Source organism: Arabidopsis lyrata, assembly GCF_000004255.2.
Source record: "Arabidopsis lyrata subsp. lyrata unplaced genomic scaffold ARALYscaffold_2, whole genome shotgun sequence".
NCBI classification, from domain to species: Eukaryota; Viridiplantae; Streptophyta; class Magnoliopsida; order Brassicales; family Brassicaceae; genus Arabidopsis; species Arabidopsis lyrata.
The window spans coordinates 2,794,057-2,809,671 of NW_003302554.1; the positions used below are offsets into that span (position 1 = coordinate 2,794,057).

Genomic DNA, 15,615 nt, shown 5'->3' on the forward strand with positions numbered 1-15,615 from the left:
AATGATGACTTAATGTGTAACATCAATTATCAGTTATTTGTTTGCGTGATATATACTTTATAATTTCAAAAAAAAAAAAAAAAAAAACTTTATAATTTCAATATTTATACATACCTCAAATACTTAAAACCAAAACAAAAAAACAATTCACAGATAAACGCTGCTATATAAGGATTTTATCAGAAAAATAGGTTTGGTGAAATTCAAGAAATGTGATTAGTAATTAGTAATTAGCCAATCAGAGATAAGAATTATATATGCGGATAAATAATAATAACCTCTCTCAATTTTATATGAACCTTGTCAAGAATTGTACGGACATGGCGATGATGATGAGGATAGATTGCGTGAGCCACATCACCAATACTGCTCTGCTTCCATGTCTCTACAACGGAACAGTTCTTCGCCGGCGCTCCCTCAGTCTCCGAAATAGTTGTTTCCGAGAACGAAAGTTTCAGCTCCGATGCGTCTCTGCTTCTTCCGATTCGTTGCAGTTTGATTTCTCTCCGCCTCCAATCGATCACGATCTCCTTGTAAGCTTCACTCGTTTGCTGCTGCAAATTACAATTTTGTTATGTTTCTTGTGAATTGGATGTTTCTGAGTAGTAAGTATAAGTATGCTAATGCATTTTCTTCTTATGGACTTGTAAAGGATACAATTAGTGTTGCTGGAGGCAAAGTTTCTGAAGATGGTATTGTTGAGAGTTTTGATAACGACGATGAGGCTTTGGATGCATTTGATAATGGTGTTGTGGTATGTAACTTAACCCTGGAGCTCTTTGGTTTTGCATTATGATTTTTGTTTGATCAAAACTTGATTTATAGGTTGTGGATCTATCACATTTTGGGAGAATTCGAGGTACTATATATCCTTGTTTATCTCTTGTCTTATCGTGCTTTTTCGACATTGAATTGGTTCTAATTTGCTTAGCTTTTCGTTCTGACTTTGCCTATGAATACTACCTTATGTTTGTTGTTTTAACTATTTGCTACATTCTTTGTCATCAAGTTAGTGGAGATGACCGTGCTCATTTCCTTCACAACCAAACCACTGCGAATTTTGAAAGCCTTAGTGAAGGACAGGTGAGTCTTTTTAAGGATATTTTCATTTGAGTGTATATTGTCGCCTCTGTGATTGGTAACCACTTGTGGGTCTATTTGCTCGTTTCTGAAGGGATGTGACACTGTATTCGTTACCCCAACAGCACGGACGATAGATATTGCACATGCCTGGATCATGGTAATAATACCCCTTCCTTATGGGAGTAAGATAAGTTTGGGTTCACTTTTAGTGGTTCCATATATTATATATGCAAGTTCTATCTTTAACAGACTCTTTTTTTGGTTTCCAGAAAAATGCAATACTGCTAACGGTTTCTCCAACGACATGCCAAAGCATAATTGAGATGCTGAACAAGTATGTTAAAACGTTTCATTCTAGTTCACTTACAAAAGTTTGATGGATTCTTTGAAAATCTGATTTCGTTGGAGAACCATGACATCACTTATTTTTCTCATCTTTGTCTTCTCAGGTACATTTTTTTTGCTGACAAGGTAGAAATCAAGGACATCACCAAGCAAACTTGCTTATTTGCATTAGCTGGACCCAAAAGCAACCAAGTAAGATTATTCTTAAAGCAGACTGTCTTGTAAAATTTTCTCTGTTTTAGTCTTTATGGTTGTTCAATTACATTATTTTGGTACTGTAAAAACACTTGAAACAGATCATGTCTAAACTGAATCTGGGAGATCTTATTGGGCAGCCATATGGCAATCATCAGCATTATAGTGTAAGTCTTTTTTTGTTATATAGAAACAGATCTTGGGAAGCGACATGTAGTAACAAGCTCCTTTCTATGTCAGTTTGATGGAATGCCAATTACAGTTGGGGTCGGAAGTCTGATTTCAGATGAAGGCTTTACCATGTTAATGTCGCCAGGGGGTGCTGTTTCAGTCTGGAAGACCCTTTTAGCTGAAGGTGCCATTCCGATGGGTTCTGTAGCCTGGGAAAAACTTAGAATCACTCAAGGTTAGTAAAACTATTGTCCAAATGCAGGCGCCATAGGTGTTTCTTGATTTGCACTGATAACACGAATATCACCCGTAACCTCCAAAATCTAATGTCATGAGGTTGTGGCCACTAGTCCTACTAAAGGCATGATTGGTCGAGATTTACGTAATATAGGCAAAAGGCTCATAAGTATGCTCTTAAATCTTTTACTTGCCATTAGCGAAATCAGAATTGTTAGATCTTACAGAACCATTGATTTAGTGAATAAGCAGACAAAATGATATGTTTCTCAGGCCAAAAGCATTGATGTTTTGCAGGAAGACCAGCACCTGAGAGAGAACTCAGCAAGGAATATAATGTTTTGGAGGCGGGTCTATGGAACTCGATTTCTCTGAACAAAGGTATTTGAGAAGCTTTTGTTCAGTGAACTAAAACGATACAAGAAACACCTAGAGTAAACAATCTTCAATCATCTCAGGATGTTATAAGGGACAGGAGACGATAGCAAGACTAATGACATATGATGGAATCAAGCAATGGTTATGTGGACTTAATCTCTCTGCACCAGCGGAACCCGGCAGCCCCATCATTGTCGACGGGAAAAAGGTTTTGAGCGCTTGTGTGCATACCTTAGTCGCTCGGAAACAAAGAAACAAGCCAAATTTTGTTTTACATTCCTTAACTAGTTTATAAACTCTATTTTCAGGTCGGGAAGCTAACGAGCTACACTAGGGGACGAGAAGGGTCTGGTCATTTCGGGTTAGGCTACATCAAGAAACAAGCAGCTTCAATTGGAAACACAGTGACTATAGGTGAAGATATTTCTGGGATAGTTTCTGAAGTCCCCTATCTAGCGCGGCAACATCCTCCGTCAGCCAACTCGAGTTCTTGAGTAGAAGAAAAAACGCTATGATGCAAGGAAACTACATAAGGACAACACACTGGTACCGAAAACAAAACTTATTTTGAGATGGAGTATATTATATTCGGAAATTGAAACATTATTAATGATACATAGAAGATAGAACAACAGTTTAGGGTCTTAAATAGACGTTTTTTAGAGGCAAATCATACTAGGACAATCGCAGAGACGTTTGTTATGACGTTTAGGAGTGCAATCACAGTAGATAGGGCTGAGCCTTACACTTGGATTCCATGTCCATAATAAGTCATTTAGACATTTTTGTCCTCCATCGTCTGAGCATGAACCTCTGAACACTTGTTGTTTTGACGGGCACCACTGCCTTTTCTCCCCAGCAGCTTCACCTAATCCATCAACGAAAAGAAGAGTTTTTGGTTAACCGGAGATCGATGAGCAAAACTGTAATCTCAGTAGAATGATAAGAAGACCTTGTGAAAGGTGGATTGGAAGAAAGGAGAATAAGACAGAGGAAGCCAAGAAGATTGCAGCCAACTTCATATGTTTTTCTGTAAGTTTCTTCTCTCTTTGTTTTTTCTTTGTTCTTTTATATATTATAATTGTTATGATTATGTGATTGTCCCCAAACAAGCACTAACATTTAAAATATTGACATATACATTGGAATGTATATGATTTTGTATCATGAGTTTTGCTGTTTTGGGTAGTCCTATATATTAGAATGTATATAATCTCTCTATCCTAAAACAAGCTTTTCAATAAGTGGATTAGTTGCTTTGTATATTTTCAATAATATCAGTGGCTCATTTTCTACACATGTTAGTTAACTTCATCTACCCATCTTTCTTCAATTTCTTACTTTTGTCTAAAGTCTTCACTTTCTTATATGCATAATATATTAATCAAGAAACATAATAATAGATGTATAAGTGGAAATGTAGTCTCATTGGACCACGTTCTGAACAATAGCAAAAGCAAAATGCACTGAGCTATAAAGTGGTATCTGCGGAGGCTCTAGGTCGCTTTCACCTGCGTGATGTTTTGTCTTGACCCGATGAAAAAGTTGTCTGGCTTAATTTGATATCAGTTCAAAGATTATTTTCTGTTTACAACTATGCAGATAGATATTTTTTAGGGGTGCACAAATATTGAGAAAAATTGGACGATAATGGATAATCATAATACAGTCTAGTTGGTGATTCCTATAATGGTTATAGGATTACGTAGGATTTTACAAATCTGATGACCAAATCAAATATATCACTATGTCATCTCCACTATCTTTCAGTTGTGGATGCATTCGTCATACTGTTCTATACATTATTTCATTTAACAGGATTCTGTAACTCTGCATGTTTACCAATTAGTGATTTTAAGCCTTGGAATACTTGAAGAAATGTTTAGGCTTTGAAACCCACCTTCGATGATGGGCCTAAAGGGCCCTTAATAAAATAAGACCCAAAGGTTTATTGTTCTTCCATTCCAAGAAAATGTGAATTGCTAATGGAGATAAGCTTACCAAAGAATTGTGGTGTATTCGTTGCGGTTTTGTTTGATGAGAATTAAAAATATATATATATATATATCATGATTCATGAATGTGGTGCATGTAGGATATTGTAATTCTTTGTAACGAATTAAGTATTATCATCTTTGGGCTTTTCATTAGAAATTAGCCGAAACATTATTCTTGATACATAGAAAAATGAATTATAACAACAGTTGGGAGTCTTATATAGACGTTTTCTAGGGACATTTCATATTAAGACAACTACAAAGAATATTGTAGTAAGGAAAATCAGAGCAAGTGCAGGAGACTGGGCTGAGTCTTACACTTGGATCCCAAGAACTTAATAAGAGATCTAGACATTGTTTTGCTCCATCCTTTTCACAAATACCATCAAACACTTGTCTTTTATCCGGACACCATGACCTTTTCTGCGCAGCAATGTTTATGCTTGATTCTTCACCTAATTCATCAACAACAACAAAAAGAGTTAAAATCAAACTAGTTTAGGTCAACCGAATTTCGATGAGCAAAATGGTAACTTTATTAGAATGATTAGAAGACCTTGTGAAAGGTGGCTTGGGAAAAGGGAGAAGAAGACACAAGTAACTAAGAAGATTGCAACAAACTTCATGTTTTCTTGCAAGTTTCTTCTCTCTTTTGTTTTTCTTTGCTTACGTGTTGTTATGAGCTTGTGATTTTCTCCAAGAAAGAACTTACATTTTACATATATACATAGAGCAGATCCAACATATTAGAGGCATACCTAAGGAAATTCATTAAAATGTGGCCCTTATTTGTTAATATATCACGATTGTTTTCTATTTTTAACAACATTTTCATTTATTAGATTAATGTTTTAAAAAACCAAAATTAGAGAAATCATCATTTAAAATAGGTATTGATTACTTCTGTATTTAGAATCAACTGAGGCAAAAGAGAAGTCATACAAAAAGTAGCCCCAAGAAGCATCAAACATTTCCGATGAGATTATTATTAGATTTTTTTCCAAACGATAGATTTAAAATTAGAAGCAAAATGTGGGAAGTTACTAGGAATGTCAATCGGGATAACTCGGCCAGGCCCGACCAAAGCCCGAAAAACCTTGCATATATTTGAGTCTGGTCCAACGCGTAAATTTGGATCCTATATTTTAAAGCACAGTTTGGCCCTAACAAGGTTACATGGTTTTTTCTGGCATATTTTATAATATCTTTTTAAAAAAACATCTATGTCTGAAACAAGTCAATCGTAACTTAAATAACCACGAGAATTCATTAAAGCCAATTTTATTTATAATAAATAAATTTAAAACTAAATAAATAATAACTGATACCAATTAAATATAAATCAAATGAATTCAAACTAGGCAGTAGAGCCAAGATTTGAATCTTTTTCAATGCCTTCTAAATCTTCCTCGGCTTGAATACCTTATAAATTCTTTTCGTCATCAAGATCTATGCATATCAAATTTAAAGATTTTGGATTTTATCATAATATAAAATTTCATAAATAAAGATGTTAAAATATTAAATAAAGGGATGTGCTTTTAGTCAAGTGGTTAAGTCCACTTGACTCCGCCTTCTCCACCGGAGTTCGACTCCAGTAAGTCGCGTTACCCCGCGTAGTAGGGATTGGTTATGGATCGGCCCTTGTCGATCCAAAGTTGTCAAAAAAAAAAAAGTATTAAATAAAGAAGAATGACATTACTACGGGGATCTTCAAATGTAAATTCATCCAACCAAGTGCTTATAAGGCACAATTAGAAAACTAGCTAGGTTTAGGATTTTTAACTCTATTAATAAATCCATAAACAAATTTTCCAATTAAACTAAAATATTAACAAACAAAAAGTCAAAATATATTTTAAAGGCTTTTCGGCCTGGCCCAAGCCCAGTCGGGCTAAATCCTAAAAACCGTTTAACACTAATGGATTTAGTCCGAAAGTCCCGATTTTCAATGGACATATATATTTAACTCTGAACCCGCTATTTTTCAAGAGTTAGGCCGGGCCATCGGTGGGCTTTAGCCCTATTAGAGTATTTGTATTCCATAGTCCACAAAACATGATGTTTTACAGAAAATATTTGGGTTCACCTCTAGGGTGAATCTTTTTATTCACTCCCTCTTTACTAACCAATAAGAATTTACCACTTAATAAAAAAACTAAATTTATTTGGTTTTAAAATCTAATCTACCTCCAAAACGAGATTATATATCAGTTTGGATTTATAAAAGAGAGTTAGGGTTTAGATTTTATAATTAAACTAGGTTAAATATCGGTTTGGGTTATAAACGGGGTTAAATTTTATAATTTAAAGAGGTGAAATGTCGGTTTGGATTTATAAAAAACGGTAGTGGTTTAGATTTTGTAATTATACGAAGCTAAATGTCGGTTTGAGTTTATAAAAGAGGATTAGAATTTAGATTTTGTAATTAAATGAGATTATATGTCGGTTTGAGTTTATAAAGGAGAATTAGAGTTTAGATTTTGTAATTAAACGAGATTATATGTCAATTTAGGTTTATAAAAAACTGGTTAGTGTTTAGATATTACAATGAAATGAGTTTATATATATATATATATATATATATATTAGATGACATATTTTGATTGGTTAGAGTAAGAGGGATGAATAAAAGGATTCACCCTCCCCGAAATAACAAGAGAATTTTTTATTCAGGTTGACTAGGTTGAATTACGGCCATTTTGGACGATTTTTGAACGCAAGAGAAAGCCGAATTAGCAATCAAATTTGTTGTTCCTAAATGATGACAAGAAGTACTTGAAAATTGCACACAAATACATCCTAATATCCCAAAACTAACAACCTGTTTCCACAATTATACTAAGATCAAGTCTTCGGGGTTTTCATTAGAAACTGAAACGTTATTCTTGATACAGAGAAAAAGGATTTAGAACATCAGTTTGGGTCTTAAATAGACGTTTTCTATGGGCAAATCATGTTAGGACAACTACAAAGAATATTATTGTTAGGTTGAGGAGTGCAATTGCAGGAGATTGGGCTGAGCCTTACACTTGGATCCCATGTACTTAATAAGTTATTTAGACATTGTTGTGCTCCATCATTTCCACACGAACCACTGAACACCTGTTTTTTAGACGGACACCATGGCCTTCTCTGCGCATCAATATTTATGCTTGATTCTTCACCTAATTCATCATCAACAACAACAAAAAAGTTAAATCAAACTGGTTTAGGTCAACCGAATTTCGATGAGCAAAATGATAACTTTAGTAGAATGATTAGAAGACCTTGTGAAAGGTGGCTTGAGAGAAGGGAGAATAAGACACAATTAACTAAGAAGATTGCAGCAAATTTCATATTTTCTTGCAAGTTTCTTCTCTCTTTTGTTTTTCTTTGCTTATGTGTTGTTATGAGCTTGTGATTGTCTCCAAAAAAGAACTTATACTATACATATATACACAGAGCAGATCCAACATATTAGAGGGGCTAAGGAAAATTTATCAAAAAGTGGCCCTTTATTTGAAAATATATCATGATTTCTGTTCTATTTTGAACAACATTTTCATTTATTATATTTATGTTTTAAGAAACCTAAATTAGAGAGATCATCACTTAAAATAGGTTTTAATTACTTATATGTTTAAAATTATTGTTTATATATATTTATGTATTTATTATTAGATTTTTCAAAAAGATAGATTTCCAATTAAAGCATAAATGTGGGATATCATCATATTAAATAAACTTTATACAAACTTAGTGAAATATATGAGTCCTTAATATATCATCATATTAAATATTGAAAACTAATATGGACTATTAGAAAGGAAAAATGAGCAAATTATTGACAGAGAAGTGAATTGGACATAATCTTTATTTTTTTACATATACTCATTCACATTCTAACAACTCATTTTTATATATTAATATATAAAAAATAAAACATTTTCAATATTCCACATATATACTCACATTATTATGAAACATATTAAATTTTCTCATAAAAAAAAATATCAACAAAATTCAAATTACGAAATTTTTTTATCAAATATATAGGTATGCAACTTCTGAATAATATTTATAAATGTTTAGTACGTATAAAAATATAAAACAATGGTAACTATTATTAATTTCCTGTTAATTATAGTTCGACTTCTTTTTGTGGTTGTTTTAACGATGTTTTCAAGCTTCTATTTATGTTTTTCAATTATATAATAGATTTTTCTCTATTATCTTCTAAGGCTCTAGATTTTTCTTTTTCATATTCTCTTTCTTATATTGATTGCTTGAGTAATTACTCAATACACTTAACAGTAAAGTAGTATATATGAGGTCGATCCACAAAAACCAATAGTACACTAAAGATTTGTGAGACTCGTTCTTAGCTAAAGCTCTGAAGTTTGTTTTTTTGGTTTTTAAATTTGTAAATAAAATTGCAAAGTAAATAATCGATTTAACTTATGAATTAAAGACATTGGGCTATAAGATATTTCAAAGAACGATGATTAGCGGAATACACATAATACGGAATTCAACAATAAAGAACCATTCTAGAATCTTAACACAAGTTTAGGCTAATTCTCTTTCAAAATGTTAGCCACTAAATTTTACTACTCGATTATTAAACTCTTATTTGTAATTTTCAAGTCAAATCCGCATTATCAAACAGGTTTGTTTGGTTCACAATACCTTTTAACATCAACTCTCATTGGTTAGAAATACATTGAACATTTTACAATTGTTCATGCATTCTATCGAACATTTTTTATGCATAGAAAAACTTATCATCTAAAACATGATGATCAATCTTATTCGAACATTAAGAGAATGTAAATCAAAGAACCTGGAGATGGAGAATTCCTAATGACAATCAATTCACTAATTCATTGACTTTTTTACTTAGAACCAGTGTTTTTAAACCCAACCCAAATAGTGAACCGGACTACCTTCTGGGTCATCGGGTCACTGGGTTAACCGGGTTCGACCACGGGTTAATTGATTAAAATTTTATTTAATATTTATAGAGATGATTTAGTTTTTATAAATATAAAAATAAAAATATTCTTAATATATTACAAAATATGAAGTCTAACAATAATAATAAAGTGATTCAAATAAATTTTTTAAATCCAGCTTAAAAGTCTAAAACCGTAACAAATATTAAAATAGTATGAGATCGCGAATGACAGAAATAAACTAATAAAACATCGCAAATTCAAAAAAGCTAATCTCGGTTATTTCTCTCACCATTCCATTCATTCTTCTTAGACGGCACTGTGAAGATTCATTAAAAATTTGAAAACAACAAATGAGTCTAAAATCTAATTTTTTTTTCAAAATGACTGAATAGAGTCTAAAACTCTATATTTTATTTGAAAATCAAATGATATTTTAAAACCCATACCTAGTCGGTTCAACCGCTTCACTGGGTCACGGGTTAATAGCGGGTTTTTGTGGGTTTTTTCGGTTCTTAAAATGGCGGATATTAGCATTAAACCCAAACCGGAAAAGTGTCCGGATCATGGGTTAACCGGTCAGACCGGACGGTTCGGGTCGGGCGTGAAAACACTGCTTAGAACCCTAAAACTCAATTGGAGAACTATGTGCTCACACATAGAAAATGAAATAAGAAAAATAGATTATGTAACTCTGCATGTTTACCAATCACTGATTTAAGCTTTCGAACTCTTATTAGGCTTTGACAGCCCACATTTGAAGATGGGCCTAAGAGCCATTGATCTTCATTTGGTGCAAAACTGAAACGAGTAATTCTTTGTAACGAGTTAAGTATAACATCTTTGGGCTTTTCATTAGAAACTGAAACATTATTCTTGATACATAGAAAAATAATTTAGAACAACAGTTTGGGGTCTTATATAGATATTTTCTATGGGCAAATAATATTAGGACAACTACAGAGAATATTGTTGTTAGGGTAAGGAAGGCACTTGCAGGAGACTGGGTTGGGCCTTATACTTGGATCTGAAGTTTCTAATAAGAGATCTAGACAATGATGTGCTCCAACGGTTTCACAATCACCACCAAACACTTGTTGTTTCGACGGACACCACGGCCTCCTCCACACAACATTCATGCTTGATTCTTCACAGGATTCATCAACAACAACAAAAAGAGTTAAATCAAACTAGTTTAGGTCAACAGAATTTCGATGAGTAAAATGGTAACTAGAATGATTAGAAGACCTTGTGAAAGGTGGCTTGGGAAAAGAGAGAATAAGACACAAGTAACCAAGAAGATTGCATCAAACTTCATATTTTCTTGCAAGTTTCTTCCCTCTTTTGTTTTTCTTTGCTTATGTATTGTTATGAGCTAATAATGTCTCCTAGAAAGAATTTACATTTTAAATATATACACAGAGAAGATCCATATATTAGAGGCGAAAGGAAAATTCATAAGCATGTGGCCCTTATTTGAAAATATATCATGATTTTTTTCTATTTTTAACAACATTTTTCATTTATGTTTTAAAACAAATTAGATAAATCATCACTTAAAATAGGTATTGAATACTTATATATTTAGAATCATTGTTTCGATATCTATGTATTTATTATTAGATTTTTTTCCAAAAGATAGATTTAAAATTAAAAGCATAAATGTGGAAAATTATTAGGCATGCCAATCGAGCAAATTCGGCCCAGCCCACCTAAATCATGCAAAATCCTGCATATATTTGAGTTCGGCCCGGCCCGTATAAATTCTGAGTTTATATTTTAAAGCTCGGTCCGGCCCTAATAGGGTTACATGGTTTTTCTGGGCTTTTCGGGCCAAATTTTTAGAGAAAAAAAAACTTATAATTCATATTATTTCTTAAAACAATATATGTATGAAAAAAGTCAGTCGAAACTCAAATAATCACTAGTATTCATTAAAGCGAAATTCATTTAAAAGAAAACTGTTATAGACCGCATGGTCGGATGGACTCCATAACCGTTGGGCCTAATCCATATTCTACAAGGCCCATGTCCATGTTCTAGAAGGCCCATTGTATGTTCTAGAAGATTCTCCTTATGACGGTCTATATTATACTTAGTGGGCTTTTGGGCTTTAGGGTTTACAAGCCCAATGGGGATTTGTCTCCCCTTGTCATGTATATATATGTATTGAAACCTCATTCATTAATCAATAAGAACAACAAGTTCACAACACGTTATCAGCACGATAGCCTCTAAATCCCTTAGCTAAAGATCTGACACATAAACCCTAATCTCACGATCTCTCTATCTTCATCAAACCCCTAAAACGCAAAGAAATCTGCCTCGGAAATTCAAAGAGGTCGTTCTCTCAAATCGTGAGGACCCAGAAAACGAGCAAGATATCAAATCGAAGCCCTCGCCGAGACGAATCCATCAGTGCAAACGGCTTGTCGATCTAACCACCGACGCGCCCTCACGCACAGATACAGTGTGCGCCGATTTGTTTTGAAAACCCTAGCTCGTCCGTCCGTTTGCTTTCTCCTTTGCTCGGCGATTCCTTCCAAGGACCATACGCTCGTGACAAGTTGATAACCGAGGTCTTTAGCTCCCGGTTCTAGTCCATACAACCCCAAAGGTGAAAGGTAAAACAACAAACCCTAAAGCTAAAGAACCCAACTCGAATTTGAACCTAACAAACGGTGGAAACCTAAAACGAATCTTGATTGTATAAACGATTGTTTTTGCTTGTGAAAACCGATCATGAACTTGAAATTAACAAACGGCTAAGACACTAAAACGAGTCTTGATTGTTCAAGTGATTGCTATTGAAAACCGATCATGAATTTGAATCTAACGAACGGTGGAAACTTTAAAACGAACCTTGAATGATTAAGTAATTCCTATTGCTTGTAAGATCCGATTGTTTGTCTCGTTTAGGTTGCTAGAAAAGTTGATTATTGCTTATGCTAAAATCGCCTAAGTTGCTAGAGAAGTTTTATTGTCTAATCCTAAAACCCGAAATAAAATAGGAAACCCTAGATAATAGGAAATCTTTAAAACCCTAAATCCTAGGAATAATAAGAAACCCTAATCAAATTAGGAAATATTTAGAAATAAGAAAATTAATCCTAGAGTAAAGAGGAAAGTAAATACTAAAAGGAAAAGGAAAAGTTAATCCTAATTAAAAGAGGAAATATATTCCTAAGCAAAAGAGGAAAGTCAAATCCCTAAGTAAATCGATTCATGGTTCGGTCTCAAATACCGCATGACACTAACGATTACATGATTTTGACTCAAAACTTTTCCTTGTAGATGTTGAATTACAACTTGTATTTTACTGCCCTAAATCTCTTAGGAGATAATTATTTAAAATGGGCAATGGATACTAAGATTATCCTAAAAGTCAAAAGGACTTGGTGAATGTATCTAATAAGACAATAATGCCAAGAGAGAAAGATAGATACAAGGCAATATTAGCCACCATCTTATTAAGAGTCTATTGCTAGATGAGCAAAATAATGACTTACTGATAAAAACAGTGAATTACGACCTCATAGATTAACCCCATTACCTGATGCTAATAAGGCCGCAGAAGATAAGAAAGAATCCAAAGAATCTAACCACGTCTAAAGTAATAGACCACACGGCCGTAGCCGTAGTGGATGGAAAGGACGTGGTTGTGGCCACTATAACTCATCCGGCCGTGGGAACCACTATAACCGTGGATGTAGACCCAATTCCGGCCGTGGTCGAGGGCGAGGACGATGTGGTATTTCCAAACCACAACACTCGACCAAATGAGTATGCCATAGATGTGGAATGGGAAACCATTGGGTTAAGATATGTAGGACTTCCAAACATCGTTGTGACCTCTATCAAGAGAGTGTAAAAGGGAAGAATCCTAAAGCCCATTTGGTATATAAAGATGGTGAACATGATCAAGATGATCTAATAGAGTATGAAACTTCTGATTGCATAAAAGAATCAAGTTGATAAATTTTACTTCGACATCAAAACCTCTATGTTTTTCTTTGCATTTTATGTGTTCATTGATTGTTATTTGCTTGAATTTATTTTATATTATTTTATGTTTAGAACATGATTCTTGTCCATATAAGAAATGGCCGAGGACAAGAACATAATTGTGGTGGATAGTGGAGCCACACAAAAGATATGAGATATTTTCCTAAATCTCATAATGAAAAATGCCAATATTAGCACTTACCGGGTATAGCAAATCTTATTGAGGGCTACGGCCAAGCCCATATTCTATTACCAAATGGCACGCATCTTGAACTAAGCGATGCCCTATATTCACCCACCTCGAAGAGGAGCTTATTAAGTTTCAAAGATATAAGATTGAATGGTTTCCATATTGAAACAAAGGGTGAAGGGAACAAAGAGATCACCCAAGGACATAAGAAAGTCCTAGAGACTATACCCGCATTATCCACTGGTCTCTACTATGCTAAAATCGATATGATCGAAGCTAATATGGCAATGAACAAAGAGTTCATAGAGAAATTCACTTTATGGCATGACCGGCTTGGCCATCCGGGTCATAGTATGATGCGTAAGCTTATGATAAATTCAAAGGGGCACACCCTAAAAGAGAAAAGAGTTATCCCTAAGAATCTCACGTGTGAAGCATGTTCACAAGGAAAACTCATTATAAGGCCATCACCGGCAAAGATAAATAAAGAGACATTAAATTTTCTGGAAAGGATACAAGGGGATATATGTGGACCAATACACCCACCATGTGGGACATTTAGATATTTCATGGTCCTCATTGATGCATAGACAAGATAGTCGCATGGTTTGGTCTTAAATACCTCATGGACTAGTCTAAAATCGATTTCACGATTCGGTCTTAAATACCGCATGGCCCAGATCATAAGACTGAGAGCCCACTTTCCAGATTTTCCGCTTAAGACTATACGTCTAGATAATGCCGGTGAATTCACGTCCCAAGCGTTTAATGACTACTGTATGTCCATGGGGGTAAGTGTGGAACATCCCGTAGCACATGTACATACACAGAATGGATTAGCGGAATCCTTCATTAAACGAATTCAATTGATCGTTCGACCATTACTCATGAGGTCGAAGCTTCCAGTAGCCGCTTGGGGACACACTGTTTTACATGCATCAGAGCTTATACGCATAAGGCCATCTAGTGAACATAAATATTCACCATCCCAATTACTCATGGGTCATGAGCCAGACATATATCCCATCTAAAGACTTTCGGGTGTGCCGTATATGTACCGATTGCTCCACCACATAGAACAAAGATGGGACCTCAAAGGAGGATGGGAATATATGTTGGATTTGATTCTCCCACCATTATTAAGTATCTAGAGCCAACTACGGGTGATCTATTTAAGGCTAGATACGCGGATTGTCATTTTAATGAATCCGAATTTCCTACTATAGGTGGAGAGACGAACAAGCTGGGTAAAGCAATAAAAGAAATATAATGGAATCAAACATCCTTAAATTGGCAAGATCCTCGGACTCTGGCATGTGAATCAGAGGTCCAGAAAATAATAAATTTGCAAAAGCTAGCTAATGAATTGCCAGATTCCTTTGCTGACCCAAAGAAAGTTACAAAAACGTACATACCAGCTTGTAATGCACCAGTACGTATTGATATCCAAAAGGGAATCAATGAAATTGCTACCGAGTCTAACACACGAAAGAAACGTGGTAGACCAATAGGTTCCAAAGATAAAAACCCTCGGAAATTAAATAAAGGTGCAATAGGAATCCGAGGTTACTAAGGAAACCATCCCAGACATGGAGATAAGGCCGGCCGGCTCTAAGGTACAGGTACCATATAATGTAGCTTGGGACGCCAAGCTGCAAAGTATTAAAGGTCCTGACCATAATAAATCTCAAATCGATTATATCATGTCTGGAACATAATGGAACATATAAGAAATGTCGACATAAGATGATTTTGCATGCAAGGTAGCACTTGAATTTATGAATATAAATGAGGATCAGGAGCCCACGTCTATACTAGAGTGCACTCAAAGACTTGATTGATTAAATGGTACAAGACCATAAAACGTGGAGCTAAGAATCATTAAGAAAAGGAATGAGTTTGGTCCGACCTTAAGGACACCATTCGATGTAAAAACCAGTAGGACACAAATGGGTCTTTGTGAAGAAGAGAAATGAGAATAATGAAATCGTGAGATATAAGGCACGGCTTGTAGCACAAGGATTCTCACAAAGACCGGGGATAGATTATGAAGAAACATACTCCCCTGTGGTGGATG

The 15,615-nt window shown here is 34.6% G+C and overlaps 3 protein-coding genes across 4 annotated transcripts; 1 reads left to right on the plus strand and 2 right to left on the minus strand.

Annotated features, from left to right (window-relative positions):
- Window positions 1–223: 223 nt before the first annotated feature.
- Window positions 224–3,614, plus strand: LOC9322637 (putative transferase At1g60990, chloroplastic). 2 transcript variants are annotated; one of them, XM_021034416.1, is made up of 13 exons: window positions 224–533; window positions 653–754; window positions 826–859; window positions 1,010–1,083; window positions 1,175–1,240; window positions 1,353–1,417; window positions 1,533–1,620; window positions 1,725–1,790; window positions 1,864–2,029; window positions 2,329–2,412; window positions 2,490–2,617; window positions 2,718–2,955; window positions 3,272–3,614. In XM_021034416.1, exons 1-12 carry the CDS (start codon window positions 258–260, stop codon window positions 2,901–2,903), a joined length of 1,335 nt encoding a protein of 444 aa, XP_020890075.1. In that variant the 5' UTR covers window positions 224–257; the 3' UTR covers window positions 2,904–2,955; window positions 3,272–3,614. The 2 variants fall into 2 exon arrangements, with proteins under 2 accessions (XP_020890075.1, XP_020890074.1); XM_021034415.1 differs by having other exon boundaries at window positions 279–533; window positions 3,269–3,614.
- Window positions 2,955–3,495, minus strand: LOC110230739 (defensin-like protein 249). Its single transcript, XM_021034478.1, has 2 exons — window positions 3,362–3,495; window positions 2,955–3,277 (listed from the first exon to the last, which is right to left on the minus strand). The coding sequence occupies exons 1-2, from the start codon at window positions 3,429–3,431 to the stop codon at window positions 3,069–3,071; spliced, it is 279 nt and encodes a 92-aa protein (XP_020890137.1). The 5' UTR covers window positions 3,432–3,495; the 3' UTR covers window positions 2,955–3,068.
- Window positions 3,615–7,174: 3,560 nt separating the features above from the next.
- LOC9324177 (defensin-like protein 245) lies at window positions 7,175–7,811 on the minus strand. Its single transcript, XM_002888068.2, has 2 exons — window positions 7,676–7,811; window positions 7,175–7,573 (listed from the first exon to the last, which is right to left on the minus strand). Exons 1-2 carry the CDS (start codon window positions 7,743–7,745, stop codon window positions 7,350–7,352), a joined length of 294 nt encoding a protein of 97 aa, XP_002888114.1. The 5' UTR covers window positions 7,746–7,811; the 3' UTR covers window positions 7,175–7,349.
- Between the last annotated feature and the right edge of the window lie 7,804 nt (window positions 7,812–15,615).